Below are 19856 nucleotides of genomic sequence, written 5' to 3' on the forward strand. Positions count from 1 at the left end.
GCCCATTACTAACCCAATATGGGCCGTATAGTAGGACATCTTAATCGTGCATGCATGAGGCCTACATTGGCATGGGGAATTTCCAGCAAGAGAGAAATTATATTCCAAACTGTAACTTTAAATCAGATATTTTATGTAAAATACAATAATAATAAAAAAAAGTATAACAAATTGAGCATAGAAAACAGATTTAAATTCTAAAAATATTAATTTTTATAATGACTTATGAACCCTAATTTTACTTACAAATTGTTTGATATTTTAATGTGCAGTAATATCTATTTAAATTTGACTTTTAACTCCGGTAAGAAATTCTTACGTGAAGTTGTAATTTTTACAGGATAATTTCTTCATCATCGGAGGGAAAAAGATTTAGGAAGATGAAATGATAAAGGAGAAGCGACGTGGCTCTATTAAGAGGACAGTTGTCGATCTCATGCTCTGAGAAGTTGGCACGTAATGTCGCATGCAGCATATAAATTGGAAGAGTAGATAATATTGATTTCATTTCACGTTTGATTTGATTAAAGTCCCATCCCAGGGATACAAAGTTTCAGACAAGGAGAGAATGGCAAAAAGTAAGGATGATATTAAGTACGGAACTGCACAGGCAAAGCTATCAGACGATGAAGCTGTAAGGGTTAGATACAAGCATGGCACCCCACTTGAAGGTGGGAAGATTGCTGACTCTGAGCCTGTTGATCTCTTTTCAAGTGCTCATAATATTTCCAGTAATCCTTCTGACGACTCCACCTCCACCCATCAATCTCAGTTGAACAACAACCAAAATGACTTCGGAGGAAATACTTCTAATCCCGCTTCCACCACCACCACCACCACCACTGGCTGAGTATTAAGAGTCTTGCACTTTGAGCTTATGTAGTTCATGTTGTAATCAAACATCTTTGACAGAGAGATTACTACTCCTAGTCATTAATGAAAGTGTTGGTTTTTATGTAGCCTTCCAAAGTAAGCAGCATGTTGCTGTGTTCGTTCTCTTTTGGGTAAATCGACCAGAATAGATTGTATTGCTCAATAAGATACCGATATTGATAAGAAAACTAATAGAACGAGGCTTGCAAAAGCACCGTCTTTCAGAATAATTTCGTGGCGAAGCTTTTTCAATTTTTACTAGGAAGCACCATTATTAGCATTACATAATTTTATAGAAAGAATAGTAAAATAGTAATAATAATTGGAAGAAATTTTGGGACATATAAAAATTAGAATCCGATAGTATTGTTTCTATAGAAAACTAAAATGAAGAATTAAAAATGAAATTAATTGATTTAAATAAACTTGAATTTGACCAATTCTTTTGAAATATTGCTGCAACAGACTCTAAATTTCAGCTTTATATTATCTTTTCAAGCTTAATTGAATGGATTTGGAAATAGACACTGCCTGTTAGTTGCTTCCATGTGTCTGAAATCCTATTCATCACATGCTTTCTTGCATCTTCCTCTGAAATCCCTGGATTTTCCTCCCTGTAGCACTTCGTGTACGATCCACAGTTGCCATCCGTATCCTCATCCTGCATTATTAATTTAAAGTTAAACCAAACGAATTCTTCTTCAAATCTCAGTTATAGTAAGTTATTAATAACTAATCGTGTTAATTATCTTGGCACTTCCCATCTCGTGTTAGCTCTTCTGCTTTTGGCAACTTTCCAACAGTTGTCAATTTTGCTTCTGCTGCCAATGAATTGCAGAATCTTGCTCACTGTTCAGCAAATCACAGAAAATTTGTTAGTTCTTGAATTCAGCTAATAAGAATCTTTCCTTCCAGTGATGGATATCTATTTATATACTGCTTTCTGGAGTGAGTAGGTGGGGTTATATCCAAGCTCTTGATAAATGTTGTAAGCAGTTTCATTTGTGATGTAATAAAGAACTGTGAAACATGTCTTCGTATGGTCTGGTAAGGCCTTTGCAGCATCAGTCTTCCATCTGAGGATAGCAATACTTTATCACCAAATCTTTGATGAAAAGCTGGAGGCTATATGTTTGATAAGTGTGTGTATCTATCGACTGCTTCAACGAAAAGCGTGAATTGATCGATCCTGCCACCAAAATCAAACACATCATGTATAAGGTGAAGAAGGGAAACAACTTCTGCAAGCTCAACTCTGTCTTGATAAGCTTGGATCTGTAAGGCCTGCCAAGGGCCACATGAGCCATTCAAGTGGTTTACTGCCGCGAAACTTCAGTTTTGCTGCTAAGCGAAGGTCATTCCACCATCTTCCGTAACAAAATAATCAGTGGAATTAGCTAGAGGGATTTGATGATAGCTGCAAAACTACAATGCAAAGAATAAAAAGGATTAACGTACTTGGAAAACTGAGCAAGTTCTTCTCGATGAAAAAGTTGAAGCATATTGAAATCAAACTTGGCAAGTGGCACGAAGATCTCTTTAAATTCGTTGGTGGCTTGGCAATTATGCAAATAGTTTTTAACCTTGGATCTTTGGTAATGTCCTGTTGTATGGATGGTTTAATGCATCTGCAACAATTTGAGCTTGCTGATTATCAAGATACGTTGTCGATGCATTAAGAAGAGTGCCACTGAAAATTGCAGCTTCATCAAGTATATTTTCTCCGTCAACACTTAACTGGGATGCCTCATACAATTCCATTAATCCCTTGATGTCCTTTGTTAATTCTTCTTTGAATTCCCATCCTTTCTCTTAAAGTTGTTGAACACATCTGACATTGGTTTTATTACATACCAGCAATATAATCAACCTGGATCAAGGCTACAGCAGTAACAATACTCAAACGATTGGATCACTAATTATACCAGACCTGTAAAAAGAAAATGTTTGCATATTGATTATAAGTATGTACTGATTTCTCACCTGGAAGCACATAGTAACCTTCTTGTCTAAGCAACCGAAAGCTAAGAGCGACCTGAGAAAGGTTATGGTATTGATTGGTAGAAGTAGCAGCAGGTGTATGATAATGTTCTCAAGGACTGCTTTAATATCGTCCTGAAAGTGGTAGTCAATGCCTAAACATTGAAGGGCATAGATCATGCTAAGACTTTCTGATAAATCATTCTCTCTCATTTTGCTCAACACAGTTCTAGCTTCCTTCAACTTCTTTTGACGTCTATTGCATGTTTTATCCTGCAACAACACAAACTTATTCATCTTCTCACCCCAAAAGAAAGGAAAAGAAAAAACAAAAATATTCATTATTATGTTATGGCTGTACCAAGGTTTCATTTCTCGAGAATATTGCTCCATCTTTTAGCAGTCTGAAAAGGGTTGGCATTCGTCACACCAATCTGCGGGAATTGTTTTACCGGAACAGGATTGAAGACAGGGAGAAATGAATTTGAAAAGGCCGTAAGTAATGATCACCATGAGAAACAGGAAAGTAAATAAGTGATTTAGTTTTGGGAGTGGTTTGGTGATGCTTTAGCAAGAAACTCTGCTCAATTTATATAAATGCCTGATAGATTTTCATCACGTGATTAGTTGTTCAAAAAAGAAAAGAAAAGTTCATAATTTATATTTTATTAGTGTCCATGCGATCCTCAAAATAATAAATACATATAAAACTTCCCTTTAATTTAGTAGATTTGTTTCATAAATAGGAAGTAAAAAGGATGAATTTATAGCTTGTGGTCAGAAAAATGCAGCATAAAAATTACATGTTGTTCTCAGATCAGTATTATTAATAATTATTGTATATGCATGTCATAAATTCTTTATTTCTGTTTGGTTGGTTCAATTGAGATGATAGTAAAATTGAAACTTTATTATGTCATTCTACTATAATTGAAGATAGTGCAAATTTTCTTTAATAGTTTGTTTTCACTGTGTATTTTTTTAATATAAGATTTATCTAATAAGACAACATATAAATTATTTTATTAAGAATAAAATTAACATAAAAAGTGTCTTAAAGATGTACAAGAAATATAGGTACCATATAACAATTTATTTCTTCATTTGATTTGTGGGAATATAGGAGGGAAAACAGGGGGGTGAAATCAAATTTGTAATTAAAGATTTTTTTTTAAAAGAATGCAATTGAACTATTTTAAAAAAATAAAATGAGATTATTAGTTCAGTGGATCAGTATGTTATTTTATTTATCTTTTGGAACCAAATTAATTGAACTTATAATAAGTAAACTATTTTAGAAACCGCTCAAATAAATTAAAAATATCCAATATACTTTGGAATTAATAATATCTAATATATTGTTGGTCCATTTTTATAGTTGAATCTTATTCATATTTTAGTCTTGCTGGGAGGTACAATTTCTCTCAGGCTACTAATAATTGTTACATGCAAAATAAAGCTTATTTTATAGAGATAAATTATTTTGTTAATATAAAGATCAATAAAAATGAAAGGGGAGATCACGTGCCTGCACCTGATCGACCGAATAATAGCGGTTAGTCGGTGTTCCCGCGATTAAATCCTCTCTCTTTCAAAACCCTAATACAAAATTCCCATATGAATTTGATTTTGAAATGATGGCTACTAAGGAAACTAAAATGAGATCGTTAAAACAATCAGGAGGAATAAGCGGGCACATGTCCATCCTCCACCGGCGTCTCCACCATGCTCTCAGCCTTGGCACCAGGTTACTATTTTTGAAATTTCAATGCTTTCAATTTGATTTTTTATTGTCGAAGTTTCCTTTTATTACATACTAACTCAATTCTGAATCTCTTCCTTTCAAACTCATCGGACTTTATGTTTGTTTGAAGCAGAGTTTATGATGGAAAGGAATCGAAGTGGCAGTGTACTGATATTGAGATACAAAGACACGTAGTTCGGTCAATTGCTTCATTTCTTGATTGTATTTCAGGAGACAATGTACACCATCCTCTAGTAAAGGTATGTAATGACATTAAGAATAATTAAGATTCACAAGTTTGATTGTTTTCTTTGAAATACATTTAGGTTCTGGTACTACATGCTATGTCATTGTGCATTGCATTTGTTTTGGTGATAATCATTAATACGTTAGTTCTTTCTTGCTTTACCTTTTGAAAAGTAGTTAATAATTTAATGGAATGCTTAGTTCTTTTATATTTGGCCTTCAATTACTTGGCCTCCATTGCTATCAACTTTGCCAATCTGGTGCTCTTGAAGGGCTGGATGAAAAGTAATTGATATGATTTTTGCAGCTTCTGTTTTACTTTCACAAGAAGGGTAATGAACAGTTACATAATGCTTTATTGTTATAAGATCATGTAAATTTTGTTATGATATGAATGGTAGGAACAAATAGTATAATGTTTGTAAAGGTGGTAATATTTTTATCCGTCCTGAACTGACTCACAACCTGAAAATTGAGGATCAGGTAAAAGATGACGCTTTTAGATTTAACTCAACTCAACTGACATGCATGGATAAAAAATTTCTGTTAATTCTTTTTTCTTTTTTTTTTCTTTTTGTCTTCAATCTTCAGGACTCAATAATGGATATAGTTGGGGCATTGGTGTGGATTCTTCAAAACAAAAGTAAGGCTGTATTAACCATCACAGCTAATTTGGTAGAAAAGTTGATCAACATCTTGCCAAATACACTGCTGCAGTCGTATTATCTGGATTTTATTCGTCTGTTGCCATCCCTCTTATCGTCTCATCAAGTAGAAGTATCTAGGTCATGTACTACTGCACTGAATATGATCTTTTTAAATCTGAGTGCGAAAAAGGAGAAACAGGTTTGGGATATTTTGATTGAAACAGAAACTGTTTCTCGTATTGTTGGTTGCATAAAGGAATTCTCTGATTGTGCTATGTCCATTGAATGTTTCCAAGAGATGTCTTCTCTTTTGGGCACAATTCTACATCGCTGGCCGCCATCTCGGTATTCTGTTTGGAATGATGCTAAACTATTAGAAGTTTTGGAGATTATGCGTGTAAAACCTGATTTTTCTGTTAAGGTTTCAGTTTTGAAGCTTTATTCTGCATTAGGTATAATTTATCGAGTTCTTTTTCTTTTTCATCTTTTTAATGCTTTCGATTGACTTTCAACCCTAAACTGGAAATTAAATTACTTTTGTTTGTGCATGCAGCACTATGTGGTAATGGGGCAAAGAAGCTTCTAGAAAATGGAGAAGCTATTCTACATATGATGGCTCTTTGCATGGACAGATCCTACTCCCTTTTCATTCGGATTGAAGGATTTAGGCTTGCCCAATGCTTAATGGTAATATTATAACTTCTTGTTTCTTAAGACATCTTTTTGCGGTACATTAAACTTTGTATGGATTTATATATATCATCTTTTGTTTAGATAAATGAACAGGGATGTTTAAAAGTAATGAGCTTGTGTTGTGAGCCTATTGTTAGTGCTATAATTGATGGAATGAGTGGATGGACCTCAAATTCAGGGAAGATTGGCAATGATGAGATGTCATTGCTGGTGGAAGCTTGTCATCTGGCTCTTATGATAAATCGATGGGCAGGGAAGCATCATGCTTACTTGTGGAAGCTAGGGATTGACCAAGTCCTCCTTGATCTTCTTTTTGATTTTCATAATGGGCCACTTAAACTTGCCCTGTCACTGCAAGAACAGATATCTTTAGCACAGGAAGGTCTCAAGGCCAATTTTCTTCTTGGCTTGAGGCCATATATTTGGGACCTTCTTGGCTGGCTCGCAGCACATTGTAATGAAGATTTCAGCCCAAGCATGTTTGGCCGTGAACTTAAAGTTGACATCCTGATTATGTGTGCATGGTAATATATTGATTATGTGTTCAATACTACTTATATCATTTATGTTGTCTCTATTGTTTTCTTTGGCATTCAATCTGCCTTTTGGGTGTTTTGTTTTTATCCACTGATTTTCTGTCCAATTATTATGAATTTTGTTGGCAGCATATCTTTTGTGGATTCAATTCGCCAAGGGCGGCAAATATGTGTATATGATTTAACTGATACATCCGGAGGGGAATCAGCATCAAGGGCAATGTTGATGATGCTTTATTCTCCCTGCAAATATATTGCATCAAAAGTAAGAGATATACTGCATGAAATTCTAAAGCCAACCAGCAACGAGTATGTGAACTACCTATTGCGTACTCTAAATATTAGACCATCCAAGGATAACCTAGGAATCCCTTACGTACTTCGAACTAGCATGAACTTAGTGGGGTTGATGTGCTATTCTGGTTTACCACAGTATCAATGTTATATTGTTAAAAATGGAGGAATAAAGACACTTCTGGGTTTGATAAGGTGGTGCTTAAGCAATGGTATCCATATAGGCAGGCCGAGCCTTGCTCCTCATTTGCATAATAGGTTCACTGAAAGGACTTGTTGCTGGATATGCAACGATGACTGGGAAGGCAATGATATTCTTTTATTTTATGGTTTATGGGGGCTAGCTGAATTGATACACTCTGGATATGTAAGAAATAAAGCAGAAATTTTTGTTGGTCAAGTGGATTACACTGAAGCTCAATTTTTTAGCACACTCCAGGAGATCTGTAGTGACACTACTTCTCCTGGAATAAAATGGTATGCTGCATTTATTCTGAGTTACTTTGGGTTATATGGTTTTCCATGTAAACTTGGGAGGCGTATTGGGAATGCACTTAATGCTAGTGAATATGCAGATATGCAGCTCATTCTCTCAAATAGGGTCTCTGTGAGTGTCCATGGTGTCGTCCTTGCTGTTCGATGTCCATCATTGCTGCCTCCTGATGAGTTCCCTTGTTATGAGAAAACATTTGATAATTCTTCCTTAGGATTCGATGTAGAGAGGAGGGATGGAAGGTTTCAAAAAGAAATTCATCTATCTTCGCATGTTGATGGCCAGGCATTGGCCAAACTGTTGGAATTTGTTTATTTGGGTTATCTAATTGCAGGAGAAGAACATGTAAAGAAAGTGAAATTCCTCGCCAAACGCTGTAGTTTACAGCCTCTGCTTAAAATGCTTGGTAGAAGACATCCCAAGTGGGCACCCTTTTCCCAAAATATGATCTCTCTCTTGCTCTTGATCCAGCCAAGCAATGCTTTTCGTACGGTTTGCTCTTGATTTTCCACATGAGAAAATCTTTATATTGTATCAAAGCTTTTCTTATGTTCCTTTTTATATTTTTATCTTTTTGTGGGTGAAGTAATTCAACCTCCCTAAGGTTTCTTGAAACTGCACCTGCTCTTTCTGTTTTTAACTGGCTTGCCTTTTTACAGCCACAGAAAAACCCTATGAACTTTTTTTCCCTACTCTTCTTATCCGTGGATGATGGTGGGGGGAGGCGTCGTGAATCACAGTAGCTAATCCCTCAGAACTCTCAATTATTTTATGTAGCCAATAACAAATAGGGGACAATTCCAGCATAACCCACCCTCTCCTTGGAAGTTGTGTGCTCCTACTTTGTATAATGAGAAATCTGTTTGTACTTTAACAATTCAACTATGAATTGGTGACAAGCCAACAGGAAATGCTCGCTGTTGTTTGTCATATTTAGCTGCAAAGACGCATATTCTTATCGAAAAAGTTATTGTATTTTTTGAACTGTGTAGTTTGAGAATTCTGGTACTTTATTCAGAAGGCAATGTTGTCTATTGAAGTTTGTTTATAAATGCGTTGCTCGATTTATATTGTAGTTCTAGAATGTTAACTTTGCAGAAAATAGCTTTTATTTTACTTGTTTATGGCTTCAGGGACATTATCCTGGAGGCTAAAGCCATTGGATCAGTTTCTTGGGTATGTAGTATATGCTCCCAACCAGTGCCACATATGCATGCTCACAAGGTTGTATTATGGTCAAGCTGTGATCATCTGCGGGCTATGTTTCAGTCGGGCATGGCGGAGAGGTACATAAGTATTATACTTTAGATGCGAGCTGTGATATTTATGTAATTGGCTTTATTCATTTCTCCTTTGTTATGGTCATCTATTGTATTTCTTATTTCATTCATGGTCACAGTAATTCTCAGACCATAAAGGTGCCAGTTAGCTGGGAGGCAATGGTTAAGCTAGTTAACTGGTGGTATACTGATGAATTCCCTAGTCCTCCATCTGGATGTTTATGGGATAATATGGACACCGAGGAAAGGCTAAATGTGCTGCAACCATATGTAGAGCTTTGCTGGCTTGCTGAATTCTGGTTTTTAGAGTATGTTCAGGATGTCAGCTATAGAATAATTGTATCTTGTCTGGAATCTGCCAGACATTTGTCTATCAAAATGATTAAAACTGCTATTGATTTCTCTCTTTGGAAATTGGTTGAGGTGGCTGCAAATTACCTGGCCCCTCAGTATCGTCAGCTTTGCAACTCTGGTGACCTTGAAGGGCTGGATGAAGAAGTTATTGATATGATTCGTGCAGCGTCTGTTCGACTTTCACAAGAAGGGTAGTGAACAATTCAATATAGTGCTGTATTGTTATCAAGTTAATGTAAGTTTTGATATGATAGGAGCAGTAAAAATTAATTGTAAATGTTTGTAAAGGTGGCAATGTTTTCATCTATTTGTGTTCTTTCGTGTACTATGCACTAAGGAGAAAGGGGTCTCTTATTCATACACAGGTTTCTGACAGTTGTTTTGCTAATTGTAGCTTGCTCCTACCTGCAAGAATGACAATATCTATGTCAATTTCTAATCCAAGCTTATAAGGCCCACCGTATACACTTGCATAGTCCTGTTCAAGAGTCTGGCCGGGTTAATCGGATTTGCATTTTTTAAGCCTTAGCCCGAGTGCAGTTTGGCCCGCTTATAGTTAGCAAAACTTGGTTATCATCAGAGTTCATCCATCACTGAAACAGCGTTTCCTTGTGAGAGTAAACTACAGGGCCCTGATCCATTTTTTGACTTTCTAGGCGCCAGGCCGTTCGTCTCCCGATGCCTTCATCAATAGGTAACAGCTAGAGTTTATTACGATTTTTTTTCTTATTTAAGAGTTTTCCATTGTAAGGGAAAATTAATAGATGTACCAAAATTTGATGCAAAATTTTCCGAGTAAGAAACAAAGTTGGACTATTAATGGATAAAAATTATTACAGATGACGTTACCAGATGAAGTTTAGGTTTAAATTTATGTAAATCTAAGTACTATTTTAACTAATTATCTGAATAAATTCTTGCATAGCTTAAAAATAGGAAGAACTGGTAAAAGCTCGTCTTTTTTAGCTTAGTTAGTGGGATGTTACACACTCTAGAAAACAATTCTTTCTCCATTTCTTTTTCCTCAAAATTAATCACAATGTATATTGTCTTGAACAAGAGTTTCCACAGATTTTACACAGTCCTGGATTCTGTCTTCTCTCCAAAACATGAACTCTGTTTATTATTTAGCAGGATTAACATTCCTTTTCAGTTTTTTGATTCTCTTTTCTCCTGACACATGTAAACTTTCGAACGATCTGGGTCTACATCAATGGTTTCCGATGCAAAAGGGTAACCATATTAACATCAATCTTTTTTCCTTTAATCTTTTGCTGCTGTTAGAATATGAATAAGGAGTTTCTTTTGTTGATATGTTCTTGCAATTGGTTTTTTTAATCTTCAGAAGAAAATTGTGACTTGTTTAAGGGTCATTGGGTCCCTGATCTGAGAAGGTCTCAGTATACAAATGTGAGCTGCAAGTCGATTCCTGACTCGAAGAATTGTTTCAAGCATGGAAGGAAAGACACAGATTTTTTAAACTGGAGATGGAAACCTGATGGCTGTGAGCTTCCGAGATTCGATCCCAGGATTTTTTTCGCAATTGTTCGAGGAAAGACAATGGCTTTTATAGGAGATTCAGTTGCTCGGAACCATGTGGAATCGCTTCTATGTCTCTTGTCATTGGTTTGTTCCTTGCATGTTTACTCTTGTGAATGAAGATGTTAATATATCAATCACATTCTGATACTACATTTTTAGAATTTCAATATATTTAGACAAAAGCTGACAAATTTTGCAGGAGGAAATCCCAGTAAGCACTTTCAGAGATGCTGAAAATCGATCTCTAACTTGGCATTTTCCTAATAACAATTTTATTCTGATGGTCCTGTGGACTAAGTTTTTAGTGATAGAAGAGGAGAGAGTGATCAATGGGACAAATTCAGGTACTTTTGACTTGCACCTAGACAAGATTGACAGGAATTGGACAAGTAAACTTCCTGAAATGGACTATGCGATCATCTCAGACGTACATTGGTTCTTTAGGAAAAACTTTCTATATGAAAATGGGAATTTGATAGGATGCATATATTGCAGCGAGCCAAACCTGAAGAGCTATAATCTTGAGTTTGCGATTGAGAGGATAGTGAGACTTGTACTTACTTACGTCAGCAACTGCAAGGAATGTAAGGCAGGGTTATTGACATTGATAAGGACATACTCACCAGCACATTTCGAGAATGGGTCGTGGAACACAGGAGGAAATTGCAACAAGACAGCGCCCCTCCGAGAAGAGGAGATCAACTTGGAAAGTTCAGATTGGAAGCTTAGAAGCGTTCAAGTAGGAGAGGTAGAAAAGGCAAGAAAAGCAGAAAAGAGAGGAAAAAGATTTGAGGTTTTTGATGTCACCATGGCTATGTTAATGAGACACGATGGACATCCTGATGCTTATTGGGGTAACAAATGGATGAAAGGATATAGCGACTGTGTACACTGGTGCATGCCAGGCCCGATTGATGTATGGAATGATTTGTTGATGGCATTGCTTAAGAGATATATAGATTCCTCCAGACTTAAGGAGATAAATCAATGACAACATTTACAGTTTAAAAGAATAGATTGCTGACATTTGTGGTCTGAAATATTGGAGAAGTGTTGTTTATTTTTCTTTTCAAAAAAAAAAAAAAGAATGCAGCACTGCCTTTAATTGTTGACAAATTGAGTTGTTTTATTAATCATGTCTTATTTGTTTCTTCTATATCTTTAAGAGTCCTTCAGTACCCTCCTAATGATTCATTTAATCTTTGACGGAATAAGAAACTGCATAATGAAAGGAAAATTCATAGAACAATATATTCTTTTAAAATTGCACATTTTTACTAAGTAATAAAAAGAACTTGTGAATGATATTCTAAATCAGGAAACAAAATTTAAAATTACCCTTGTCTGCAATCAATATCCCTCACCATCCAACCATCAGCAAACTTTACAGAAGCAAGATAGTAGATGAAGCCCAAGTATGAACCACACGAGGATACGGCAGGCAGAAGGCCTGAGAAAGGCTTTATTGATAGTTGCTGAAGAGAGACAGGGCTTCACTACTTGAAGAAGCTATCAAGTATTCGAAGAAGTAAAATGATCGTAAAATTATAAACTTTACATGGGCGAATAGATTCCACCTTATATATAGCCACAGCCATTATAGATAGTTTGCCATGTCTGCTAAGAAGAAAATGGCATTTCCAGAGCTAAATCCCACAACAAATTCTATAATCCCAAACAAAGCCATTTCACTAGTAGCCGATGGATTTCTATTTGTCGGAGGGGCTGTAGTGGCTATTTCTCTATTATGGTCTCTCTTGTTTCTGCTCAACTCTGAACCAAGTTTCCAACCCCCATTAGCCCCCTCTGTTGATCACGGCATTAACCTTAGCTATGATCCACCTGATCCTACTTTCTATGATGATCCAAATCTAAGCTACTCAATTGAGAGCTCCATCAAGGATTGGGATGCAAAGAGAATGGAGTGGCTTAAGCATCATCCTTCATTTGCAAGCAATCAGATTCTCCTTGTTTCAGGATCACAACCGCTGGCTTGCAAAAACACTGTTGGGGATAATTTGTTGCTAAGATTTTTCAAGAACAAGGTTGATTACTGTAGAATACATGGCTATGACATTTTCTACAATAATCTTTTATTACATCCCAAAATGACAGGGTTCTGGGCCAAGTATCCGATCATTCGAGCAGCCATGTTGGCTCATCCGGAGGCCGAGTGGATATGGTGGATTGACTCTGATGCAGTGTTCACTGACATGGAGTTTCAGATTCCATTTGATAAGTATAAAGATTACAACCTTGTGGTTCATGGTTGGTCATCTCTTGTTTATGAGAAACAAAGCTGGACTAGTATCAATGCGGGTGTGTTCTTGATCAGGAACTGTCAATGGTCTATGGATTTCATGGATGTTTGGGTTAGCATGGGTCCTCAAACACCTAACTACGAAAGCTGGGGCCAAATTCAAAGATCAAAATTCAAAGATAAGATGATACCAGAGGCAGATGATCAAGCAGCTCTTATTTACCTCCTTTTAAAAGAAAAGGAAAAATGGGGTGACAAGATTTACATAGAAGAGGAGTATGACTTGCAAAAGTACTGGTTAGATGTAGTAGATGCTTATGACAATATTACTCGAGGGTATCTGGAAATAAAGAGGGAGGTGCCTTCTTTAAGGAGAAGACATGCGGAGAAGGTGAGTGAGAAGTATGGTGCTTCTTGGGAGCAATATCTCAAGGCCAAGAGCAGCTTCCAGAGGCGGCCTCTTATTACACACTTTACTGGGTGTGAACCATGTAGTGGTAATCACAATCCTGCGTATTCTTGGGATTCTTGTTTTAATGGGATGCGAAAAGCATTGAACTTTGCAGATAATCAGGTACTTCTCAACTATGGTTTTCTGCATCAGAATTTGGTGGATTCTTCCTCGGTGTCTCCTCTTAACATTTGATTTACCAGCTTAATAATCATCACTGTAAAGAAGGAAATGGAAGAGAAGCCATTCTTTTACTTTATCACCATACCCTCGATAATGTAATGACCAAAATTTAGACAATGGGTTGCTGCAATACTTTTTTACTTGCCGTAAATTGTTCTGTTTAAACAGCTGCTATCTCTAGTGTGTAACGCATCAGGAAACAGCTTTATTTTTTCACATGACCAAGAATAAAGCATGCTATGCTCTTGGGACATAAATTTTATTGCCAGTTGTGAATTTTATATTTAGTTAGTTGATTCTTTGAACATCGTTTCTCTTTCACTTTTTTTCCTTTGGCTGGCTGTTGGTTTTATATAAGAATCCACTTCCCCATCTTTGCTTATTGAGGCCATCAATGAAAGATTCCAATATCAGCTTTTTCGTTCTTCGGGAGTGGAATATCTATCCACTTTGATAATAGAAAGTAATACTGCTGACTACTGTGATGAATGTAATGGTTTCTTAAGGTGCAATTCTTGAATCAAAGTTCATTCTGTCATTAATATTTGCGCTGGTTCCCTCAAATGATAAATTATCAAGCACACAGATATTAAGGGAAGGACAATTAAACTAGAGGCACAGAGAATTTATATCTAATGGTATATTAGCAATAATTACTAATTAACCCAAAAAGAAAAGAAAATACTTGAATTAGAAATTTACATATTAAGAAAAGAAACTAGGCTCGAAGTTCTTTTACTACTAAGAAGAGTTAACTACGTCTTTGCAATGCAACTTTCACACATGGAGAGGAAATCAATAGCAGAGTACCGAAACTCCCAAATCAATTTCACGCCATTCTTCCATCAAAAGCACTCTCTTTTAACTGGAATTTTTTCCCTAAGCAACGGGAGAATTGACAGCTACCATGAGGGTTCTCCCCCTCTGTGAAGTTACATAGTAATTCTTCTGCTTTTTGCAGCAGTGGTTCAACAACATCCACAAAGTTGTGGCCAATATTCAAGAACATGGACCAAGAAATTCAAAGGTAGTAACCAGCCCGATGTATTCATGAAGCACCTGGGAATTCAATGGAGCGCTCTGGGTTCAGACCTGCAACTTGGAACAAGTTTTCTACCTGCTTCCTAGAATAGACGGTTATTATATCAATCATCAGTTAAATGACTCTGGTGGTACAAGCAACTCCAAGCCTCAAGAAAGCAGAGAAATGGTATTGCGTCCAGATTCTTTATCTGAAATGTTGAAGCAAGAAAGCCTTAACTTTTACCGTGAAAGGATAAGGTTGCAGCAGGATGTACTTACATGACATTTGATATGAATCAAGAATGGCTCGGGGAAACTTTGAGACATGTTGTTATTGCGCCAGAGCTTACAAGTCAGAGAGAGCTACTACTCAATATGCATGCGATCTGCATTACCTTTACCATGACCAACTAAAGAACGCTGGGAAAGATCAAATAACATCTTTTTCTGGTAGTCATTTGTGTGGGGGACACTAGCACGCAAGAGCTCTATAGGTAATTCCCGCTTGGTTGCTTCAGCTGGATCTAGCGGAGAAGATTGCATAATTTCATCATACTTATTAATGCAATAGTTTAAGACTAGGCCAAAGAACTCATCAAAGGAGGCCTTCCATGGCGCCTTATTCGTCACATTATGGTTGCTACCATCTTGAAACCTCTTCAACAGTTCAGTTGCTCTATCAAGAACGGATATTAAGATGAGGGAAGCCTCATTTCCATCAGAGCTTCCCAGGGGACGGAGTGGGGGCTGCTCCAAGGAACAAACCACAGCTGCAAGACAAGCACTGAGAGAACCAAGATCCATGCGATGGACACATAATGATACAGCCCTTGCAAGGTCATTTGTAGCTTCTGCTGCTCGAAGATCAGAGGGAACACTTCCAAACAAAAACCGCAAATGACGAAAAATAGCCATGCAGACAATCAGCATTAGGTCACCAGCTGTAAAAAGAAGCTGAAGGTACCTTGCAAGGAGCTTCTGACCCTTGGGAAGAGATACTAATCGTAAGAACACAAGTTCGTGCTTTGGAGCAAGTCCAACTTTATGTCCATTCTTGCCGAGTGGGTTAACCAACTGTAGAGATGCTCCCAGTTCTTCCAACAGGACCTGCCTCCTGCGTCTCAATTGGTCTCCACCATCTTGAAGCTGATTGAATTCTAGAAAACGGTCAATATCATCCACATCAAGGAGAAGGCAAAGACCATCTTCAATTGTCACTCTAGCAGCAAGCATTGGCTCCTGGTCTAGGGGTTTCACAGGAACTTTCTGGTCAGCGGCACCACTAACGGATGAGTTTGGAGGGTCAACCTCAAGAAGCGGACGAGGTCTACGAATTGAAGAAAAGGGAACCCTCCCAAGAGCATCAACCTGGAGAAAAGCATGCGGTTCTATGTTAGCACGAGCTCGAGAAGGAAGATCCCTCAAGTGAGTGGGGCAGAAATGATGTTTTAGCTTTGCACCAGCTGATTTTTTTGCAAGACAGCCCTGGTTATAATAATCATCCACGTAGGGGTCGTCACTGTGGGTTGCAGCTAGCTGCATTCTGATAATACCCTCAATTTCATCAGTTGTCATGTACTTGGATTTGAACCAAGGCCAGACAAAGTCAATTTTATTGGTATCATAACCCTGTTGAGAATAATGCAGATTTTGTCCTACTCTTGGGGATGGTTTCGTTCTCTGATCTCTAATATCACCCAGACCAAGCACTGGGCCATACTCATACTTGCTTATCACAGGTGGGGATGCAGAAAGTTGAGGATTAAATAGCTGCGACTGCATGCTTGATAAATTGCTCGATGATGGCTGAACCATATGCTGCCGCCTATTCTGCTGTGACATCAACTTTGGAGGCACTAAACCATTTTGATGAGGTAGCTGTGGCTGCAACATATCATTCAAGTTGTTGGGATGACCTCCAGGATAAATGCCCATAGGGGTAACCCATTGGTTTGGTGGCTTACTAATTGCAGATAGACCAGTAGAAAATTGTGACAAGTTTCCACCATAATGCGGTGATCCATGCTGCAAGCCTGCAAATTGAAGATGACTAGAAAAGGCAGACATGTTTGGTGAAGGTATTGCCATTTGGGGACTACCACCAAGGTATGGAATATTTAAATGACTATGATTTGGTGAAACCTGAGGAGATTGTCCACCGTGAGAAGAATATGAAGGGTTAGAAATCCTTGGCACGAGAATTGGTTCACTGGAGAAGTTTTGCTGGTTTTGCTGCTGCTCAGGGTATGTAGATGTTCTGCGCAGAGGGTTCAGTTCTGAAAGGTGATAAGAGGAATACTGTGAGGACCATCTTTGGCTGCCCTGGTTGCTTTCAGGGTCAAGTAGCTGCCGCTGATCAAAGCAGTTAATAGGAAGATCCTCCCCCTTTGTCCATTCAGCAGCTGACGAATCTGGAAGTAAAGTACCGCACTCAAACTTTTATTTCCCCCTCTTTGAGGATAAGTTGAAAACAAAGTGGATTAAGAGACTTTTACAGAATAGAAGATAACGTCAAATACATATTAAAAATGAAAGCAGAAGAAAGATACAAGGGTAATGATAACAGAATTTCACAATGTAGAATTGATGTTAAAAATGTACTCGGACCTGCCTATTGTCTTCCCAATTCCCACCCTCCCACCACTTTCATGAGAATGTCTACATCCAGAGATAGGAAACTTTCCATCTTAATTACTTATACCACCTCATTCTATTAGATGGTAAAAATAGAAATAATTGATAAAATTGCATGTGCAAACTTAAACCCAAAAAGTGTCTGCTAATGGATTATTATAACGAAAATGGCATAATAAAACTGCCCAAAAATAAAACAAGCATATTGAAAACTAATGAAACGGAATAATGAGTTTTTCTATCACTAAATTTTAGAAAACAAATCTTAAGCTATTAAAGTACATTATGTAAGTTACAAACTCACTTTCTCTGGATCCTCTGTCATCAAATACTCTTGTGCTCCTTGCTCCACTGTCAACCTTATTCAACTGCAAGGAAAAAAGAAGAAAGAAAACAATTATACTAATATACTGATACTGAAACATTATTAGCAGTCAATAACATATTGGAGATAAAAGAAAACTGTTGATTTAAATAATTATCAGCAAGTAGTAAACTAAACTAAACTCGCAAATCATCAATATCAGATAGAGATCTTACAACCTCACCCTAAAAACAAAACAAGAAAAAAAAAACATTAGTTGCAAAATTGAAATGTTCTTACTTGAATAAATCAACTTCAAATTTGAAAAATATAGTGTTCTAGAATTAACCAAAAAATAAAGATTCACAAATGGAAATAAAAGTGCAAACCTCTTGTTTATCAAAGAGAAACACTTCCTCATCATATTCAGCAGGCAAATCCTCTTCTTCTTCCTCGTCATCTAATCCGCCCAACTCAACTTCCTCAACAAGTTCTTTACCAAAAAATGCATATTGAGATGCATCAAACACTGCTTTTTCTGCAACATGTAATAACTAAAGTCGTAAAAAGAAAAACCCAAAAAGACATAGAAAATTCAAAATAAAAACACCAACCAGTAGTAGAGTTATCTTCAATTTGCTTAAGATCGATGACTTTTTGAGGCTCTTGAATAGCAACTCCACTTTCCATATCTACAATTTATCGCAAAATCTAAAAAAGTAAGAATATCTAACAAAGGCACTAAAAACCCTTAATACTGAAATCTCTAGGGTTTCTGTTGAGGATAATAATACAGTGAAATTGCTTAACGGTTTTTCTATTTTTAATAAAAAAATTTATTGAGGCGGAGAGAGAAACGTGTCGGTGACTATTGTTAAAAGGGAGATTCTTAAATGGTTTTTTCTTAATTAGCTGAAATTTCCAGTGTAAAATCATTATTATTGACAAGAAAAACATTAATGCAAATCTTTTTTTCTTATCATCCTAATCATAGGTTGTTATTTCATTCTTATGCAATTAAATATATGTTATGCAATTTCACTAATCTATATCTAGTATATTTATACTAGTGTTTCTACATTTTAGTATTTATTATTATTATTTTAATTATAAAATTAAATTGATAAATATAATTTAATAAAATTAATAATTTATTCATATATTATACTACCGTTATTATTATTTTGATTATTAAAATTACATTTATAAATATTTATAAATTTATAAATTTTAATATTAATTTATAATATTTTTAAAATAATTATTTTTAAAAATTTTTAATCTCTTATAAATTTTATTAAAACAATGATATAAAAATAATTTTAGAATATTTATTTATTCTAAAATATTTATTTATTAATTTTAATATTATATAAATAAATAATACTAATATAATTAATATTACTATTTTTTAAAATAGTATTATATAATAAAAATTAATTTATTAGTGAATACAATATTTAGTAATATTATTTTTATAATTAAAATTATTATCTAATTATAAAATTAAAATTGTAGAAATTTCACAGATAACCCTCACGTAAACTCAAAACATGGACAAATCTTCAGTTAAGACCTGGCCTTTCTACTCTTTGGATCTTTAAATTTCTTTGAGTTAGCTCTTTGGATTACACCGAAATGATCGTAGCAACTATTAGAACATTGCCATTGGATAAAGAGAAGAGAAAGGAGAAAGTTAGAAAGCCATAAGAGAGTATATAAGAGACAGAGGTTTTCTTAGAGAAACTTGCTTGAGATTTTATTACCAAGGACCTCTCCTTATATAGAATGGAGAGTCGGTACCAACCCACAAAAAATAGTGGATATCCCACTAATCCTAATAATTCAGCAAAAGTTAGTGGATATCCCACTAATTCTAATAATACAGCAAAAGTTAGTGGATATCCCACTAAGGCTAACAAACAAAAGTACACCACAACTATAGCGGCCTACCACTATCACGCGGCCTACCACTATCACCCATAACTCTCTTATGGCTTTCTAACTTTCTCCTTTCTCTTCTCTTTATCCAATGGCAATGTTCTAATAGTTGCTACGATCACGGTGTAATCCAAAAGAGCTAACTCAGCAAATTTAAAGATCCAAAAGAGTAGAAAGACCCCCATGGCAAGAGGCCGCTTGTGTCTTAACTTGAGGATCTGTCCATGCTTTGAGTTTACAGCATGAGGGTTATGCCATGAACAGCTCTCGGCTACAATTGGTATCAGAGCCCATGTCAGAAAAACCCTAAACACCATGTCAACTGAAATTACCTCTCATACTTCCACCCTTCAATTATCTCCCTCTTGTAAGAAAACC

The 19856-nt window shown here is 36.2% G+C and overlaps 5 protein-coding genes across 8 annotated transcripts; 4 read left to right on the plus strand and 1 right to left on the minus strand.

The window, feature by feature from the left end:
• Positions 1-492: 492 nt before the first annotated feature.
• LOC8272645 (SEED MATURATION PROTEIN 1) lies at positions 493-1103 on the plus strand. Its single transcript, XM_002513380.4, has one exon. The coding sequence runs from the start codon at positions 569-571 to the stop codon at positions 848-850; it is 282 nt and encodes a 93-aa protein (XP_002513426.1). The 5' UTR covers positions 493-568; the 3' UTR covers positions 851-1103.
• A 3262-nt stretch (positions 1104-4365) lies between these two features.
• LOC8272643 (BTB/POZ domain-containing protein At1g04390) lies at positions 4366-9528 on the plus strand. The gene is given in 9 exon segments (XM_002513378.4): positions 4366-4600; positions 4731-4857; positions 5435-5942; positions 6044-6177; positions 6265-6707; positions 6849-7930; positions 7933-7993; positions 8640-8792; positions 8906-9528. Coding segments are annotated over 9 exon segments (3051 nt in total). The 5' UTR covers positions 4366-4487; the 3' UTR covers positions 9336-9528.
• A 314-nt stretch (positions 9529-9842) lies between these two features.
• LOC8272642 (xyloglucan O-acetyltransferase 3) lies at positions 9843-11838 on the plus strand. The gene is made up of 3 exons (XM_002513377.4): positions 9843-10373; positions 10486-10766; positions 10882-11838. The coding sequence occupies exons 1-3, from the start codon at positions 10250-10252 to the stop codon at positions 11671-11673; spliced, it is 1197 nt and encodes a 398-aa protein (XP_002513423.2). The 5' UTR covers positions 9843-10249; the 3' UTR covers positions 11674-11838.
• Positions 11839-11908: 70 nt separating this feature from the next.
• Positions 11909-13964, plus strand: LOC8272641 (galactomannan galactosyltransferase 1). Its single transcript, XM_002513376.4, has one exon. It carries the CDS (start codon positions 12296-12298, stop codon positions 13586-13588), a length of 1293 nt encoding a protein of 430 aa, XP_002513422.2. The 5' UTR covers positions 11909-12295; the 3' UTR covers positions 13589-13964.
• A 222-nt stretch (positions 13965-14186) lies between these two features.
• LOC8272640 (protein PAT1 homolog) lies at positions 14187-18412 on the minus strand. Of its 4 annotated transcripts, none has more exons than XR_001534848.3 (5): positions 18152-18408; positions 17927-18075; positions 17538-17601; positions 14879-17010; positions 14187-14700 (listed from the first exon to the last, which is right to left on the minus strand). XR_001534848.3 is itself a non-coding variant. In XM_048373055.1 (4 exons), the coding sequence occupies exons 1-4, from the start codon at positions 18225-18227 to the stop codon at positions 14966-14968; spliced, it is 2325 nt and encodes a 774-aa protein (XP_048229012.1). In that variant the 5' UTR covers positions 18228-18412; the 3' UTR covers positions 14187-14965. The 4 variants fall into 4 exon arrangements, 2 of the variants coding, with proteins under 2 accessions (XP_048229012.1, XP_002513421.1); XR_001534847.3 differs by having other exon boundaries at positions 14187-14808; XM_048373055.1 differs by having other exon boundaries at positions 14187-17010; positions 17927-18066; positions 18152-18412.
• Between the last annotated feature and the right edge of the window lie 1444 nt (positions 18413-19856).

The sequence above is a fragment of the Ricinus communis genome, chromosome 4 (assembly GCF_019578655.1).
Source record: "Ricinus communis isolate WT05 ecotype wild-type chromosome 4, ASM1957865v1, whole genome shotgun sequence".
In the NCBI taxonomy this organism is placed as follows: domain Eukaryota; kingdom Viridiplantae; phylum Streptophyta; class Magnoliopsida; order Malpighiales; family Euphorbiaceae; genus Ricinus; species Ricinus communis.